At 37.9% G+C, this 15,647-nt stretch overlaps 1 protein-coding gene across 1 annotated transcript in view; it reads left to right on the plus strand.

Moving 5' to 3' along the window:
* Positions 1-15,647, plus strand: part of APOB (apolipoprotein B) — a 48,218-nt gene that overhangs the window by 26,783 nt on the left and 5,788 nt on the right. Inside the window, exons 21-26 of the mRNA XM_038396158.2 lie at positions 576-786; positions 2,252-2,427; positions 2,598-2,785; positions 3,043-3,188; positions 5,547-5,920; positions 7,072-14,655. Coding sequence (XP_038252086.1) covers positions 576-786; positions 2,252-2,427; positions 2,598-2,785; positions 3,043-3,188; positions 5,547-5,920; positions 7,072-14,655 — 8,679 coding nt within the window. The remainder of the gene's footprint in view (positions 1-575; positions 787-2,251; positions 2,428-2,597; positions 2,786-3,042; positions 3,189-5,546; positions 5,921-7,071; positions 14,656-15,647) is intronic.

The raw sequence follows: 15,647 nt of genomic DNA on the forward strand, positions 1-15,647 counted from the left end.
ACAAGAATTTTTGTACCCAAACCTGCAAACGCATGTCCTCAGTTTTATGTGCATGAGTAGTTCCAGTGCACAGGTGTTTGAAGGACCATAACTATATTTTGTATCTCAAAATGTTTTGCTGTGTTAAATAATAAAATTACATTGATACATTAAAGCAATAAAGAAAGGAAATTACGAGGCACCCTATAAGCAAGAGAAAAGATACGTTGTTAGGTGAAATATGAAAATAAATGGTTAGTCAATAATGCACAGAAATACTGAAAATCTGTTACAGAAAAAAAGAGTTGCACCAATATCAAATTGTATGGAGAGACAAACTGAAGAAGATCAGTGATAGATAAAGAGAGAGAGCAAGCAGAGAGGTCATTAGACACAATACAGAGACTCCAGTAGGTTGGATGGAATCCTGAGAAATTTGAAAGAACAAGGAGAGCAAATTTCAACTTGTGTACTCAAATTGTTCTCTTCACTGTCTGCTTTAGATATTTGGGGTAATGCTATTTTCAGATGCTCATTTTTTTCATCCTTCCTTCTATAAAAGCCTAAAAAGACATCATTAATGTTTCATTTTTCAGGTGCAAGACAAACTGAGGCCACACTGACCTTCAGATACAACAGAGACAAGAAGATTTTGACCAGTGATGTGCAAATTCCAAATTTTGATATTGACTTTGGTACCAACTTCAGAGTCAATGATGAATCTACTCTGGAGATGAGGGCATATACCTTTATCTTAGACATTAGTAACAAGAAGATTCCCGAAGTTACTCTTACTGGTCGCATAAGGTAATCCCAAGACCATGTTAGACATTCTGAATATTTTGAAACTAGGTAACTGAATATTTTATTAATAATAGGGTTTTCAGGAGTACATTCTACTAGGTCAGGGGTCGGCAACCTTCAGCACGCAGCCCATCAGGGTAATCCGCTGGTGGACCATGAGACATTTTGTTTACACTGACCATCTACAGGCATGCCCCCCGCCCTGCTTCCAGTGGCTGCAGTTTGCCGTTCCCAGCCAATGTGAGCTGCGGGAAATAGAGCAGGCCGCAGGGACATGCTGGCCACTACTTCCCACAGCTCCCATTGGCTGGGAACGAAGAACTGCATCCACTGGGAGCTGCGGGGGGCCATGCCTGAAGACAGTCAACGTAAAAAAATGTCTCGCAGACCACCAGTGGATTACCCTGATGGGCCGCATGCTGAAGGTTGCCAACCCCTGTTCTAGATACACAGAGATTGTCCATCATCTACATGCACCATGTGACTTCTCTCTCTCTCTCTTCGTTCAAATCCCTCTTTAAAACACACTTCTATCATAAAGCCATTCATCTATAATCAACCACAGATAAATAAAAAGAAAATAAGTATAATCCAGCTTCAGAATGGATCCTTCACACTATATATGGCATATATAATTTTGGTTACAAATTCTTTGAGGTAATTCCCATATCTTCTGTTATACTGGTAGTGTGTCAAGAGTGCCATTGGAACTCAATAAATAATAAGAATAAAAACATCAGAGAACTATCTGTAAGAATCCCCACTTTTCATGATAAGAATATTTTCTGTAGCATCTATGGAAGAGTTTATAATTAATGGCAGTTTTCCCCTGATCCTAAAATTATCACAGACCCACAGTGAGGTGAATTGCTCACCTTTAATACCCTTCATTCTTCAACAGAATTCTCTTATCTTGATGCTGCCCCAGGGATGTTCCACATGCAGAGCTGCCTGTAACACCAGTGACATTAACAAAGTTCAAATACCTTGATTCCCTTTCATTTACACCAATATAAAATCAGGATTAAGACTACTCAAGTCAGCAAAGTTACAATGGTGTACAATGCTTAAGCTAGAGGAAGATCAGACTCAGTAGCAGACTCTTGCCCATAGCAGGCCAAATGCTTTAGTGTTTACTCACTTGTTAGATAAAACTACTATTGATATCATTGGGAGTTTATCCTGAGTAAGGATTTTAGTATTTGTCCCATATATACCTGGGCAGGAAGAGCTCCACAATAGTATTATAATAATTTTCCATCATCAGTGAAGTCCCAAGGAAATCAATGGGAATTCAGAGCACTCAATAGCTCAAGAGTCAAGTTCCTAGGTCCAAATAAACCCATTCTTTGTACCACCCAGAATTCCTTTTTCCAGTTTTAAATGCTATAATTGCTCCTGGAAAAGTGCCAGCCATACTATAGCCAAACAGGTGACATTCACATTTGCTACTATTTTGCTTTCACAGATATGATGGGAAGAAAGCTGCAATGCTGGGAGGTGTCATTTCTATCCCTCGCCTACGGACTGAACTCAGAACCGAAGCATTGCTTCATCATTCACTGAACAGGGTTTCTCTTCAGATGGACTCATCAGCAACAACTTATGGGAACTCGATTTCAGAGAGAGTTGTTTTCAGATACGGTATGGGCATTTATCATGACATAGAAACTTCACCCATATGTGAAAACCATATATGTAATCTCCTGTTACATCCATTATCCAGTACTTCTCTATACACAGTGAGCCATACAAGAGTAACGTGATTTTGTTAATTTTTATCCTCCCCCAAACCCCGAATTCATGATTTTCAGATAATGAGAAGATTGAACTAGAGTGGAATTCAGGCACCAGCACAGCAGTGAAAAAGATGTCTGCCAACTTCCCTGTTGACTTCGCAGACTACCCAAAGAGTTTACAGAAGTATGCCAATGAGCTTATGGATCGGAAAGTGGCTAATATAGATATGACATTGAGGCACATTGTCTCACAATTCATCATGGTAAGTGTGAATATTTATTCTAAAAATATTACAGCTTGATCATGCAACCCCGAGGAGTCATCCAACATATTTTACTGGGACTGCTTGTGTAAATAATCACTTGAGTGTGTAAGAGTTGCATTATCAGGTCTATCTGCTCCTCTCCAGAAAAGCACACAATCATGTGCTTAACTTTAAACGCATGGGTAGTCCCACTGGCTTAAAGCTAACACTTATTTCATACTACTCTGGAAAACACATCTACTGTGTCATTGCAGGCAACCCGTACCTGGCTGCAGAAGGCATCCAAGGATTTTCCCTATGCCCAAACTTTACAAGATAAACTAAATGGACTGCAGGAACTGAACATTCAGGCAGTGGGGCTGCCTGATATTACCATTCCAGAAGAAGTTTTCCTGAAAAGGTAAATGGAGAAATAAGAACAGTCACCACAGGGAACTGAAACTGGAAATTTGTTCATGTATTTCTTATTTAAAATATGATTGGACTTTGTTTTAGACAATAGCACATACTAACCATAACAAAGAATTGTAAGAGCAGAGATATATAATTATGTTTACTAAATGGCATACATATTTAATATGCAGGGGCCGAGCCTCATTAGTGACATTTGCCATAGCTCCACTGAAGCCAGTTTACACCAGCTGATGATCTGGCCCATCACATATAAATATATCATGCACTCCATATCCCTGTGCAGAAAATGAATTGTTTTTCCTTATGCTTTCTTTCACTGTGGTATCATGAAGCTCATATTAGGCAAAAGCATCTTCATTGCTTTCAGTCTGTTCGTGGGCAGAATATGGGTTGGGAACCAAGTGCTCTTTCTCCTATGGTCTTACCAACTATGCCCATTATTATAACAGTGGGTAATTCTGCTGCCCTACACTACATTTTTGTTAACCATTTCAGATTCAGTGCCTCTGGTTTATTGGCCATTTCTTAAAAATCACAACTTTGTATTTGGGATTCCATGACTTTCAGATTGCTCCTTGCTGCCATTCACTTCCATTCAACAGCACACATTCTGCCTAGCTAATCTATCTGTCTTGAAGTTTGCACCATATTCACCCCTTTGGTATCTGACTGCCATTTAGGACCATTTCTTATATAACGTATTTTCTGATACCCCAAAGGTTCTAATACATTTCCAATTCTTGTGCTTCAGTAAAACTGTTTTGTAGACAGTCATATGTGCCAATGGACTTGGTCAATATTTTCTCCAATTCTGGAGTGGTCCTTATTGGGATGTAGAGAGCAACAACCTTAATCAAGTACAGCTGATAGAATAATTCATTACAAATAATGCTTGTGAATATAGCCCTTTTTTACTGTTTGCAAATTATTTATGAATCAGTCTTCATTTCAGCAAATGTATATGTTATTTGTTAGTATTCACAGAAGAGTTTATTCAAACAATTTCAGCCTATGTGTGTTAGAAACTTCACTTTGACTATTTGGTATTCATTATTTGTGTTGTGCAATGGAGCATTAAATTATGAGTATTAATGTTCTGGTAGCACATAAAGATTCCAACCCTGGTTGTTCTAGCCACAGAGCACACATAAAATAGCAGACAGTCTCTGTCCCAAACATTGTAAAATCTAAAGCCAGATTAGAGAAACAGATACAGACAAACAACAACAAAAAGAACTTGCCAAAAGTACAGATCTTATAAATTACAATGCAATTTCTTCTCATTTTTCTCTGTGCATAACAATATCCCCCACTACCACCAAACTCCCCTACAGCCGCCAGTCAGAGTTTTTCACAGTCACATGGTATTGTTTCTAGTACCTGATTGGATGGGTGGAACTTTTAAAGAAAAAGAATAACAGGTACTGAAAGATGAGTAATGAATAGTGTGTAATGATCAATACACTTTCCAGTACCAATTTTTGGACGAATAAATAATGTCTTCTAAAAAAATTAAATTTTGAGATATGTAAATAACCAGGAGCTATCACAGAATATAATAATAATAATTAATAATAATGAAGCCCTTGATGTAACACTCTACAAACATATCACTTTTATTCATATGAATATGAACAGATCTCTTTTTCTACTATTCCAAATATCATATTGCATAAGTGTGGTAATGACATCAGAAAGGAAGGGTTTCAAATCAAGAGACACCAATTGGAGCACTTAGGGCATTATTCTGGGAGTTAGGAAAGTGGAGTCTTTTTATAACTCTATTTGAATGTGACCTTGGTCAAAAGACTTTTTCTGTCTGTGCCTCATTTCCTCATTATAAAATGCATATTATATCTTCATCACTCTGTCTCTGACACCATTGCCATACCAACATCTCTGCTCATTAATGTTCGTAAAGTAGATTAAGATCCTCAAATGGCAGGTGCAAAGTATTAATTAGAGTAGAAAATCAGGAGCAAAATAAGAGTCTTGTGTTTAACTTCCTTGGAAAAACTCATTAGAGGAGCAACCAGCATGGTCTAGTCAATTTATCTTTGGGGGGAAAGATCTAGTCCCTGCCAGTGACATTTTGTGTGTTGGCCCACTTAATCTCTCAGACTTCCTGTCTGTAAAATGGGGATAACAACACTTACATACCTATCTGCACTGAGGTTTAATTAGTGAATGTATGTGGAGTGCTGAGGTCAGACTAGATGATCGTAATGGTTCTTTCTTCCCTTAAAATTAATGTATATATGAATTACCTCATTATCATTATTAATAATAACTACTTTTGTGTGTTTCATAGAGTTTTACATAGTGGGTAATTTTTGTGTTACAGTGATGGCCGGATCAAATATATTTGGAACAAGGACAATGTTATAATTAACATCCCATTGCCATTTGGTGGAAGATCATCGCATGATATAAGGCTGCCAAAGACCGTAAAAACACCTCAGTTGGTAATGGAATCAATTGGAATAAATGTGCCATCTCAGGAGTACCGACTTCCACTATTTACTGTTCCAGAGTCCTACCAACTCCGTGTGCCTTTACTGGGCACGTTAGAGGTCTCTACAAATGTATATAGCAATTATTACAACTGGTCTGCATCTTATACAGTGGCTAACACCACAAAGAATGTTTCCAGTCTGAGAACTAGTTATCTGATGAAAGCTGATTCTGTTTTCGACTTACTTTCATACAATGTGCAAGGTAAGAATTTTTGTTAATAGTATTATACTTTTAAATCTACTTTTAAAATATCTATATTTTTATATGTACTATGAAAAGCACATTTGTTTTCAAACTGTTTATTTAAAAAAATGTTTGTGTAAACTCAAATCTTTTCTTCTTTTTTAAAATATGTAATATGAAGTTTAAGTAGGTGCTAAAAATAAATCCAGATAGTTTAATAAAAATTTCAGATCCAGATTTTCCAAGGAGCCCCAACCCAGCCTCTGAAGCCCTGATCCTGAAAATACTTAAGCATATCAATAGCCCCATTAAACTCAGTAGGAACCCTAAGTGCTTGCAGAATCAGGGCATAGGTCAGTATTTGCAATTATTTGTGCATGCAGTTCAGTTAACTAGATCCCAAACACTTGTATGTGCACAAACAGTTTCCCATGCAAATAGGCAGGCACAGTTGTATTGCTATTATTATTGTATACAGCACCATAGTGTGTGTGTGTATGTGTGCCTAAAAATATGTACAAAAACATATATGTATGTCAACAAAGACCTTGCCCCGAGGAAATCACAGCCCAAGAATCTGATCTTGAAAGGAACTAGGTTCCACAAATTCCTATTGAATCAACTCAAACTCCTATTTGAGAGGTCAATGGGTGCTCTAGACAGTTAGCTACTCTAAGGATTAGGCCATGAAACTGGGATTTTCAAAGGGAGCTAGGCACCTAAATCTAAATTTCAGTGTGAGTTAGCTGCCTAACACCTTTAGGCTTTTTTGAAAATCCCAGCATGAAACATAATAAAGATGAAGACAATGAAAGAGATGTGTCATGAACACTGATTTGGATGATTTGTTTGGCACATAGTTTGTTCATTTCAAGTTAAACAATGGTATGGCCTATTTCATCTTATAGATTTATATGTAATATCACAATGAGAGTTAATTTAAATGCTGTTTTTGAAAATTTAGCCCCAGATATCAAACATCCAGTAGTATAGAAATGTTTAGTAATTACTTTACCAAAACAGTGTTTGCTTTTTGAACAAAATAATATGCAATTCTGAAAGCTTAATGATATCATACATAGTATATTATTTTGTCTTGTAAGTAAATGTAAGATATTTATTATACTTTTATATCTTCTGTCTTCCCCCTTCCCTATCTCCTATTCCAGGTTCTGGAGAAGCATTTTATGATCAGAATACATTTGATTGCACATATGAAAGTTCCCTACATCACAGACTCCTAGATTCAAATTTTAAATATAGCAGGACAAACAAATATGAACCTACTCTCACTGTAAAACAGTCCGTCTCACTTGCGGCATCTAGCACTCTGGGCACTCAGCTCTCCTTTTCTACAGATATGGATTTCAGCCAGAAAAATAATTTGAATATCAACAAAGTACAAATGGAAGGGGAGCTAAGAGTTGCTTCAGCCTTTGCTAAAGGAATTTACACTCTCTCAAGCACCTATAACAAAAACAGCCATGAGTTAACTGGGAAATCCAATCTGACATTTGACTCGTCTTACCTTCACGCTACCAATCAGATAACTGGCAAGCGAACTGGTGATGTACTGTCAGTCACTGCAGTCTCTAATATTCAGAGTGGTATCATAACAAACACAGCTTCACTGAAGTATGAAAAGAGCCAGCTGAATGTGAAGTCAGAAACAAATGGAAGATACCAAAACCTTGCGGGTCTCAACAAGTTTGAATTAATTTTGGCAAAGCAGATGGCTTCGGTTCGCTCTGAATACCAAGCAACTTACAAAGAAAACCGGTATTACACCCTCCTTTCAGGTTCCCTTAATTTCCAGGGTCTTGAACTAAACTGTGATATTACTGTGAATGGTCAAAGAAACCGAGCAGCACATAAGTCTACAATAAGGATTAACCAGGATGGTTTGGCCAGCAGCGCAATCACAAACCTGCAGTTTAATCCACTAATGTTGCAGAAAGAAATGAATGCTAGAATTGATGCTTCTGGAGGCACCTTGGCAGTTACTGCTAAGGGACGCTATGGTGAACACAATGCACAATTCAGCGTAGATGGAAGAATGGCCCTAATAGAAATAGCACTAGGAAGTGTATATCAGAGCACAATTCTGGGCGTGGACAGCAAAAACATCTTAAACTTTAGAGTTAACAGAGAAGGACTCAAGTTTTCAAATAACTTGGTAGGATCATACAAGGAAATGAATCTTGAGCATGTGAATGAGCTGAATATTCCTGGCTTATCCTTAACATTTACTTCAAAATTAGACAATACCATCAGCCCTGACAAGTCCCACAAGCATTATTTTGACCTACAACTGCAGCCCTATTCACTCACAGCTAAATTGAACAATGACTTAAAATACAGTGAAACTGGTGTAACCAACAAAGCACAGTTACGACTGGAGGCACTGAAGCTGACGCTGACTGGTAATGTGAGGGGGGCCTATGGAACAGATGAAGTGAAGCATACATATGCCATCACTTATGCTGATCTGGCTGCAAATTTTAAAACAGACACAGCTGCAAAAATTCAAGGCACAGCACTCATCCACAGAATTAACCTGGATGTTGCAGGGCTTGCTTCCTCCATTACTATCAATACAAACTGTGATGCAAAATCCCTACATTTCACCAATGTAGTACGTTCTGCTATGGCCCCATTTACTGTCGCTGCTGATGTACACACCACTGGTGATGGGAGACTATTTGCTATGGGAGAACATACTGGACAACTATACAGCAAATTCCTGTTTAAAGCAGAGCCCCTGGCTTTCACTTTCTCCCATGATTACAAAGGATCTACCAGCCACAGCCTAACTACTGGAAAAAAATACACTACATTACTTGATAATAAAATCCATATGCTTTTCACTCCATCAGAGCAGTCAAGTGCCTGGAAATTGAAGAGTCAAGTGAACAATAATGTATACACACAGGACCTCGGTGCTTACAATGATGCCGAAAAAACTGGTGTGGAACTTAGAGGACAAGCTTTAGCAGACCTCACTATAATGGACTCACCAATTCAAGTACCATTAATGCCTGAACCAATTAATTTAATTGATGTTTTAGGTCTGAGGGATGCTGTGGAACAGCCTCAAGAATTCAGCATCTCTGGCTCTGTGAAATATGATAAGAACAAGGACGAGCATGTTATCAACCTGCCATTCCTAGAATACTTGCCTGCTTACTTTGAACAAATCAGGGGTGCGATTCTATCCACACTGCAGTCTATACAAAGGTACTTTAAAAGCATAAATATAGATCATTATATGAGGAAATACAGGGCAACTATGGATAAGCTCCCACGGCAGGTTAATGACTACATGAACAAATTAGATTTCAAAAGCAAGGTTAACGGCATGAAAGAGAAATTGGTTGCTTTCACAAAGGACTATAGAATAACAGCTGATGACCTCCAGAATGCACTGGAAAATGCCAGAATCAATTTGCAGGAAGCACTGTCTCAGCTACAAATTTACCTGATACAAATTGAGCAACATATCAGAGATAATTATGATCAGTATGACATTAGAACAGTTATTGAAAACCTGATTGACCAAATAGTTGAAAAAATTAAAGTTCTGGATCAACAGTATAAAATCAGTGCAACAACGATTAACACTATTCAAGACTTACAGTCCATTATTTCTCAGTATGACCCAAGCAAAATAGAAAGCAGTGCCAAAGCCTGGATTCAAAATATGGATGCTGAGTACAAAATCATAGCTCAGGTACAAGGAAAGCTAGAACAGCTCAAGAGCCAGATTCACAATATTGATGCCAAACGTATTGCAGAAAATTTGAAACAACAGGTACAGTCTGTTGACATTAAAAAGCTTTTAGAAAAAATCAGGAGTTCATTGCCATTTCAAAAAATGAATGAAATTATTGAACAAATTAAAGATATTCTCCTAAATTTGATGGAGGATTATGAAGTTGCTGAGAAGATCAGTGCTTTCCGAGGCAAAATTCATGACATGATCATGAAGTATGAGATTGACAAGCAGGCTCAGTTTCTAATGGACAGGATGATACAATTGTCTGACCAATATAAAGTAAAAGAAACAGTCCAAAAGCTAACCATTTCTCTGAAAAAAATTGACATAAGATCATTCTTTGATAAAATTGTTAGTATTATTGATGATGCTGTCAAGCAAGTACAAGCATTTGATTATCAAAAATTGATGGATGAAGTCAACAAGTTCCTTGACATGGTTATAAAACAGCTAAAGTATTTTGACTATAATCAGTTTGTAGATCAAACAAACAACAAAATCCGGGAAATTACCCAGAAAATCAATGATGAACTCAGAACCCTAGAACTCCCACAGAAAGCAGAAGCATTAAAACAGTATATGAAGGATGTCAATGCTGCGGTTTCAAAATTCATAGAACAATTAGGAGACACCAAGCTTACAGCAGTCGTTCATTGGTTTAGGGACCTCCTAAATTCAACAGTGTTTGCTGATCTGAAAGTCAAGCTAAATGAAAACCTGGAAGATCTACGAGACAGGATTTATCAAATGGACATTCCAAAGGAATGCCAGAGATATCTTCAGAAGGCAAGCCAGTTCTACAACATCATTGTCACATATATTTCTGACCAATGGGACATTGCTTCTAAGAAGATTGCTCTTTTAGCTGAGCAGTATGATGTAAAAAACTGGGCTGAAAAATTGAATGTATTTATTGAAACAGGTTTCAATGTTCCTGAAATCAGAACCAGCATAGTCAACATACCTGCCTTTGAAGTCAGTCTCCGAGCTCTCCGGGAAGCAACATTTCAAACACCAGATTTCATAGTTCCATTAACTGACTTGCATATCTCCTCTTATCAGATCCACATAAAGAAACTTAAAGACATACAAATTCCAGTCAGGTTTACTACCCCAGAATTTACTATTCTAAATACCTATAAGGTTCCTTCCTATACAATTGACCTGAATGAAATCAAACTGAGGATTGTGAAAACAATAGACCAAATGATGTCCAGTGAATTTCAGTTGCCAATACCTGACATGTATTTTAGAGAACTAAAGATGAAAGATATGCTTTTTTCTGACATTTCTTTCCCAGAAATGTATATTCCTGAGCTACAAATACCTGAATTCTTGATCCCTAAACTAAATCTAAATGAGTTCCAGACTCCTAACATTCAGATACCAGAATACCAGCTGCCACGTATTCCGCACACAATCACTGTCCCTACATTCGGCAAACTGTCTGGTACTTTCAGAATAGTTTCTCCATTCTTCACACTGTCCACTCTTGCTGGCATTCAGAACACTACAGCTTCCATAAACAGCCCAGAATTTGTAGCCACTGTTTCAGCTCAAGCAACATCCAGATTAGATTTCCTTGCTTTCACTGTGAACGCAGATGCACGCCTCTCAGCCCCTGAGATGCAGCAATTGATCCTTAAAGAAACCATGAAGGTCACCCATACACTCCTTAAAGTTGATCACAACAGTGAAGTGATATTTTTAGGGACTTCTGTACAGGGGAAAGCTGAAACTACTACAAGCTTACGTACTACAAAGAATTTGATGGAAGTACACAACAATTTACTAGTCCAGCTACAGAGGAAAATTTTGATGCAGAGCAAGACAACATATTCTCACAGACTGAACATTCCGCAAGCTGATCTCTCCAGCCAGGCTGATCTGATGAATGACATGATAACAGAGGTAGAAGCAGGACACATATCATTTACTTCCAGTGGTAAAGGAAACTGGAAATGGGCTTTTCCTGATTTCTCCGATGAAGGCACCCATGACTCCCGTGCCACTTTTACAATTGAGGGTCCCTTTATTGCATTTGCTGCTGAAAACAGGATAAATGATAAATACTTGAAAGTCAACCAGAAAGTGAATTATGAATGTGGTCTCCTAAATTATGTAACACTTCAGCTTCAGTCTGAAGTTGAGTCGCAACATGTGGGTCGTAGCAATTTAAGTGTACAAGGCACAGGACAGCTTGCAACGATGAAAGTAGAAATAAAAGGAAATCATGAGGTTAAACTCAATGGGAGAGTTGCTGGAACCATAAATAATAATGTTGCCTTTTTGGTGCAGCCCTTTGAAGTTAGCATATCAACAAACAATGATGGGAATGTGAAAGTTAGTTTTCCATTGAAGGTGACTGGAAAAATTGAATTTCTGAATAATTATGGTCTGGTGCTCAGTTCCTCTGTTCAGCAAGTCCACTGGCAAGCTAATGGCAGGTTCAATCAGTACAAATATTCCCACAGCATGTCTGTTGGGAACACTGAAGACAAGATTGAAGCTCATGTGGGAATGAATGGTGAAGCCAACCTGGACTTCCTAAATATTCCTCTATCAATTCCTGAACTTCACATTCCTTATGTTGGAATCAAAACTTCTCAGATGATGAAAGGGTATTCACTCTGGGAACAGACAGGCCTGAAGGATTTATTGAAGACTACAAAGCAATCATTTGATTTAAATCTGAATGCCCAATATAAGAAGAACAAAGACATGCACTCACTCCCTCTTCCCTTAAAAGCAGTGCATGAAGCAATTAATCAGTACATCATCTTGTTCAATAGACATTTTGAGAAAGGAAGGGACAATGCATTAGATTTTCTCACCAGTTCATATAACAAAGCCAAGATAGAGTTTGACAAATATAAAGTAGAAACTTCAGTCAACAAACTACCACGGACTTTCAGGATTCCTGGATATACCATTCCTATTGTGAACATCGAGGTGTCTCCCTTTACAGCAGAGTTGCCAGCATTTGGTTATGTGATCCCCAAAGAAATAAGCACAACAGGCTTCACCATCCCACTTATTGGGTTTTCAGTACCGTCTTACACATTAGTCCTACCGTCACTGGAGATGCCAGTCCTTCATGTCCCCAAAGATCTGCGCACACTTAAGCTTCCTAAATTCACAGTGCACAGCCCATCAAACCATATCTTGGTTCCTGCCTTGGGAAACATTACCTATGACTTTTCATTTAAATCCAGTGTGATTACCTTGAATACAAATGTTGGGCTTTTCAACCAGTCCGATGTTGTTGCTCGCTTCAGTTCCTCATCTTCTTCTGTCATTGATGCACTGCAGTTTAATTTAGATGCTACAACAAGCCTGACAAGGAAAAGGGGTTTGAAACTGGCCACAGCATTGTCCCTGAGTAATAATAAATTTGTGGAAGGAAAGCATGACAGCACTGTTAGCCTCACAAAGAGGAACATGGAAGCTTCCGTGACAACAAATGCAAAGATCAACATGCCAGTTTTTAAAATAAATTTCAAGCAAGAGCTTACAGGAAACACTAAGTCCAAGCCTACTGTTTCCTCAGCAATTAATTTAAATTATGATTTTGATACTCTTAGATATGGTGCCAGTGCTAAAGGTGCAGTTGATCACAAACTTACTTTAGAAAGTCTTACATCTTACATTTCTGTAGAAACAGCAACAAAAGGAAATATCAATGGAATGTTATACACCCTAAATCCATTTTCTGGGATGCTAATCCATGAAGCAAATACCTACCTGAACTCTAATGGAGCTCGCTCCTCAGTCAAGCTGGAGGCTAATTCTAAAGCAGATGGAATCTGGAATGTGGAAATGACAGAAAAAGTTGCTGTTGAAGCATCTACACATCGTGTTTATGCAGTCTGGGAGCACAATGGGGAAAACTATGCACAGTGTACCCCTCTTCTGAGAACTAGAGGGACTCAGAGCTGCAGAGTAACCTTAGAACTAGTTCCTTGGAGTATGTCAGCATCTCTTCAGCTACAAGCTACTCAACCAAATTCCTTCCTGGACATAGCTTCAGTTAATCAGGAAGTCTTAATGAACATCAACACTGAAAACCAGAAGCTTGGCTGGAAGGGTGAAGGCCAAATTCAGTCATTATCTCTCAGTCATGATATGCAATTATTAAATGAAAAATCAAAGGCACAATTTGACATTTCTGGGTCTTTGGAAGGACAGGTCGATTTCCTCAGGAACATTGTGTTTCCAGTTTATGAAAAGAGTTTATGGGATATCTTGAAACTGGACCTCACTACAAGTGCTGACACGAAGCAGTACTTAAATACTTCTGCATCCATAGTTTATACAAAAAGTGAAGACAGTTACTTTTTCCCTATATATGTGAACAGACTGGCTGACGGCTTCACAATCACTGTTCCTGAGATGCAACTAGAAGCTCCAAATCTAGTTCTCACAACTCCAGAATTTCAAGTTCCTTTCACAACCCTGCAAGTTCCATCGTATACCATTGACTTGAGAAATATAAAAGTTCCACACACGCTAAGCATAATGCCTTTTGACATCAATTTACCCTCTCTGCCAAGAATGAGATTCCCCAAGGTAGATATAGGAAACAAGTACATTACATTGGAGGAATATAAAATTCCTTACTTTGAGGTGACAGTACCTCAGTACCAAATAACTCTATCTCAGTTCACACTTCCAAAAAGCATTTCCCTTGGTAATATGTATGTGGATCTGAGTGAAGTGGCTAATAAGATTGCAGACTTTGACTTGCCAACAATTACAATTCCTGAGCAGAAAATAGAGATCCCACCTCTCAAAATGTCTTTGCCTGCTGGAATTTATTTCCCTGCATTCGGTGCTTTGACTGGATCTTTCAGAGTTGCTTCACCATTGTATAATGTCACATGGAAAACAGACCTAAAAAACAACAAGGACTCTTTTAGATATTCCATTGATTCCACCTCCAGTTCAACACTACAGTTCCTGGAATATGACCTGGAAGGTAAGATGAACTTTGGAATTTCATACTCCAAAATTTGAGTTGAAATGTTAACATTAGTTTTTCCAAATATTATTTTGTGTTTGAAGTGCAGTTGTACTGTGAAAGAGGGATGTAAAAGAGGATCCCTTTTCCTTCTCTGTGTTCATTTTAGTGACAACATAACTTTATATCTTCTCACTCCTGTTAGCCCTGCTTAGTCAGTACAGCTAAAAGAAAGAGAGCTAGTTTCTATTCCTTCTTGCACATCATCAACTCATTTATTTTTAGTAAGTCTCAATTAAAGGTTCAATCTTTTACACCTGTACAAATCAACCAAAAGCTCACAGGGTTGCACAGGTTTAACTAAGGGCATAATTTGTTCTGTAGCAATCTTTTCATTGACTTGAAAGTGCTCTGGATTAGTGAGGCTCTATCACTGGTAGTAATGCAGAATCCAGCTTGATTGATCCCTCAGTTTGTAAGGCTGGCAGTTAAAAAAATACCCATCTTTTTGCTTGGAAACTGAGCACATTTGATTTAAAAATTATTGAAACACACACTCGGAATGCCACAAAAAAATTTTAGAGCCACTTTTCTGAGCACCACCAAACTTCAAAGTTATAATAAAAACATGAGGTAAATTTAACATGACATGCTGTAGAAGAGAAAACTCAATATATATTCTGTATCAAGGGCAAAAAGCAAAGCAAAAGGGCCTTTTATATCAAATTACAATAAAAGACATGAAGAAGGAATTATAAAATTCCCAATTTTTATTTCCCTATTTTTCCCTACTTTTCTAGCTACAGTACATATCTTGCATTTTAAAATGTCTGGGACAAAACAGATACATGCATATCCTTTTGTATTTTGTATTGTGGGCATCTAACTTCTTACCACACAGTGGTGTGTGACTGTGGAGCCACAGTTATGTACCCAGCTGAAATACAGGATACCATGTGATCTGTTTTCTGCAGTGATTCCAGAAATTCAAACAATGCAAAATCTCTCTT

This window comes from Dermochelys coriacea, chromosome 3 (assembly GCF_009764565.3).
Source record: "Dermochelys coriacea isolate rDerCor1 chromosome 3, rDerCor1.pri.v4, whole genome shotgun sequence".
In the NCBI taxonomy this organism is placed as follows: Eukaryota; Metazoa; Chordata; order Testudines; family Dermochelyidae; genus Dermochelys; species Dermochelys coriacea.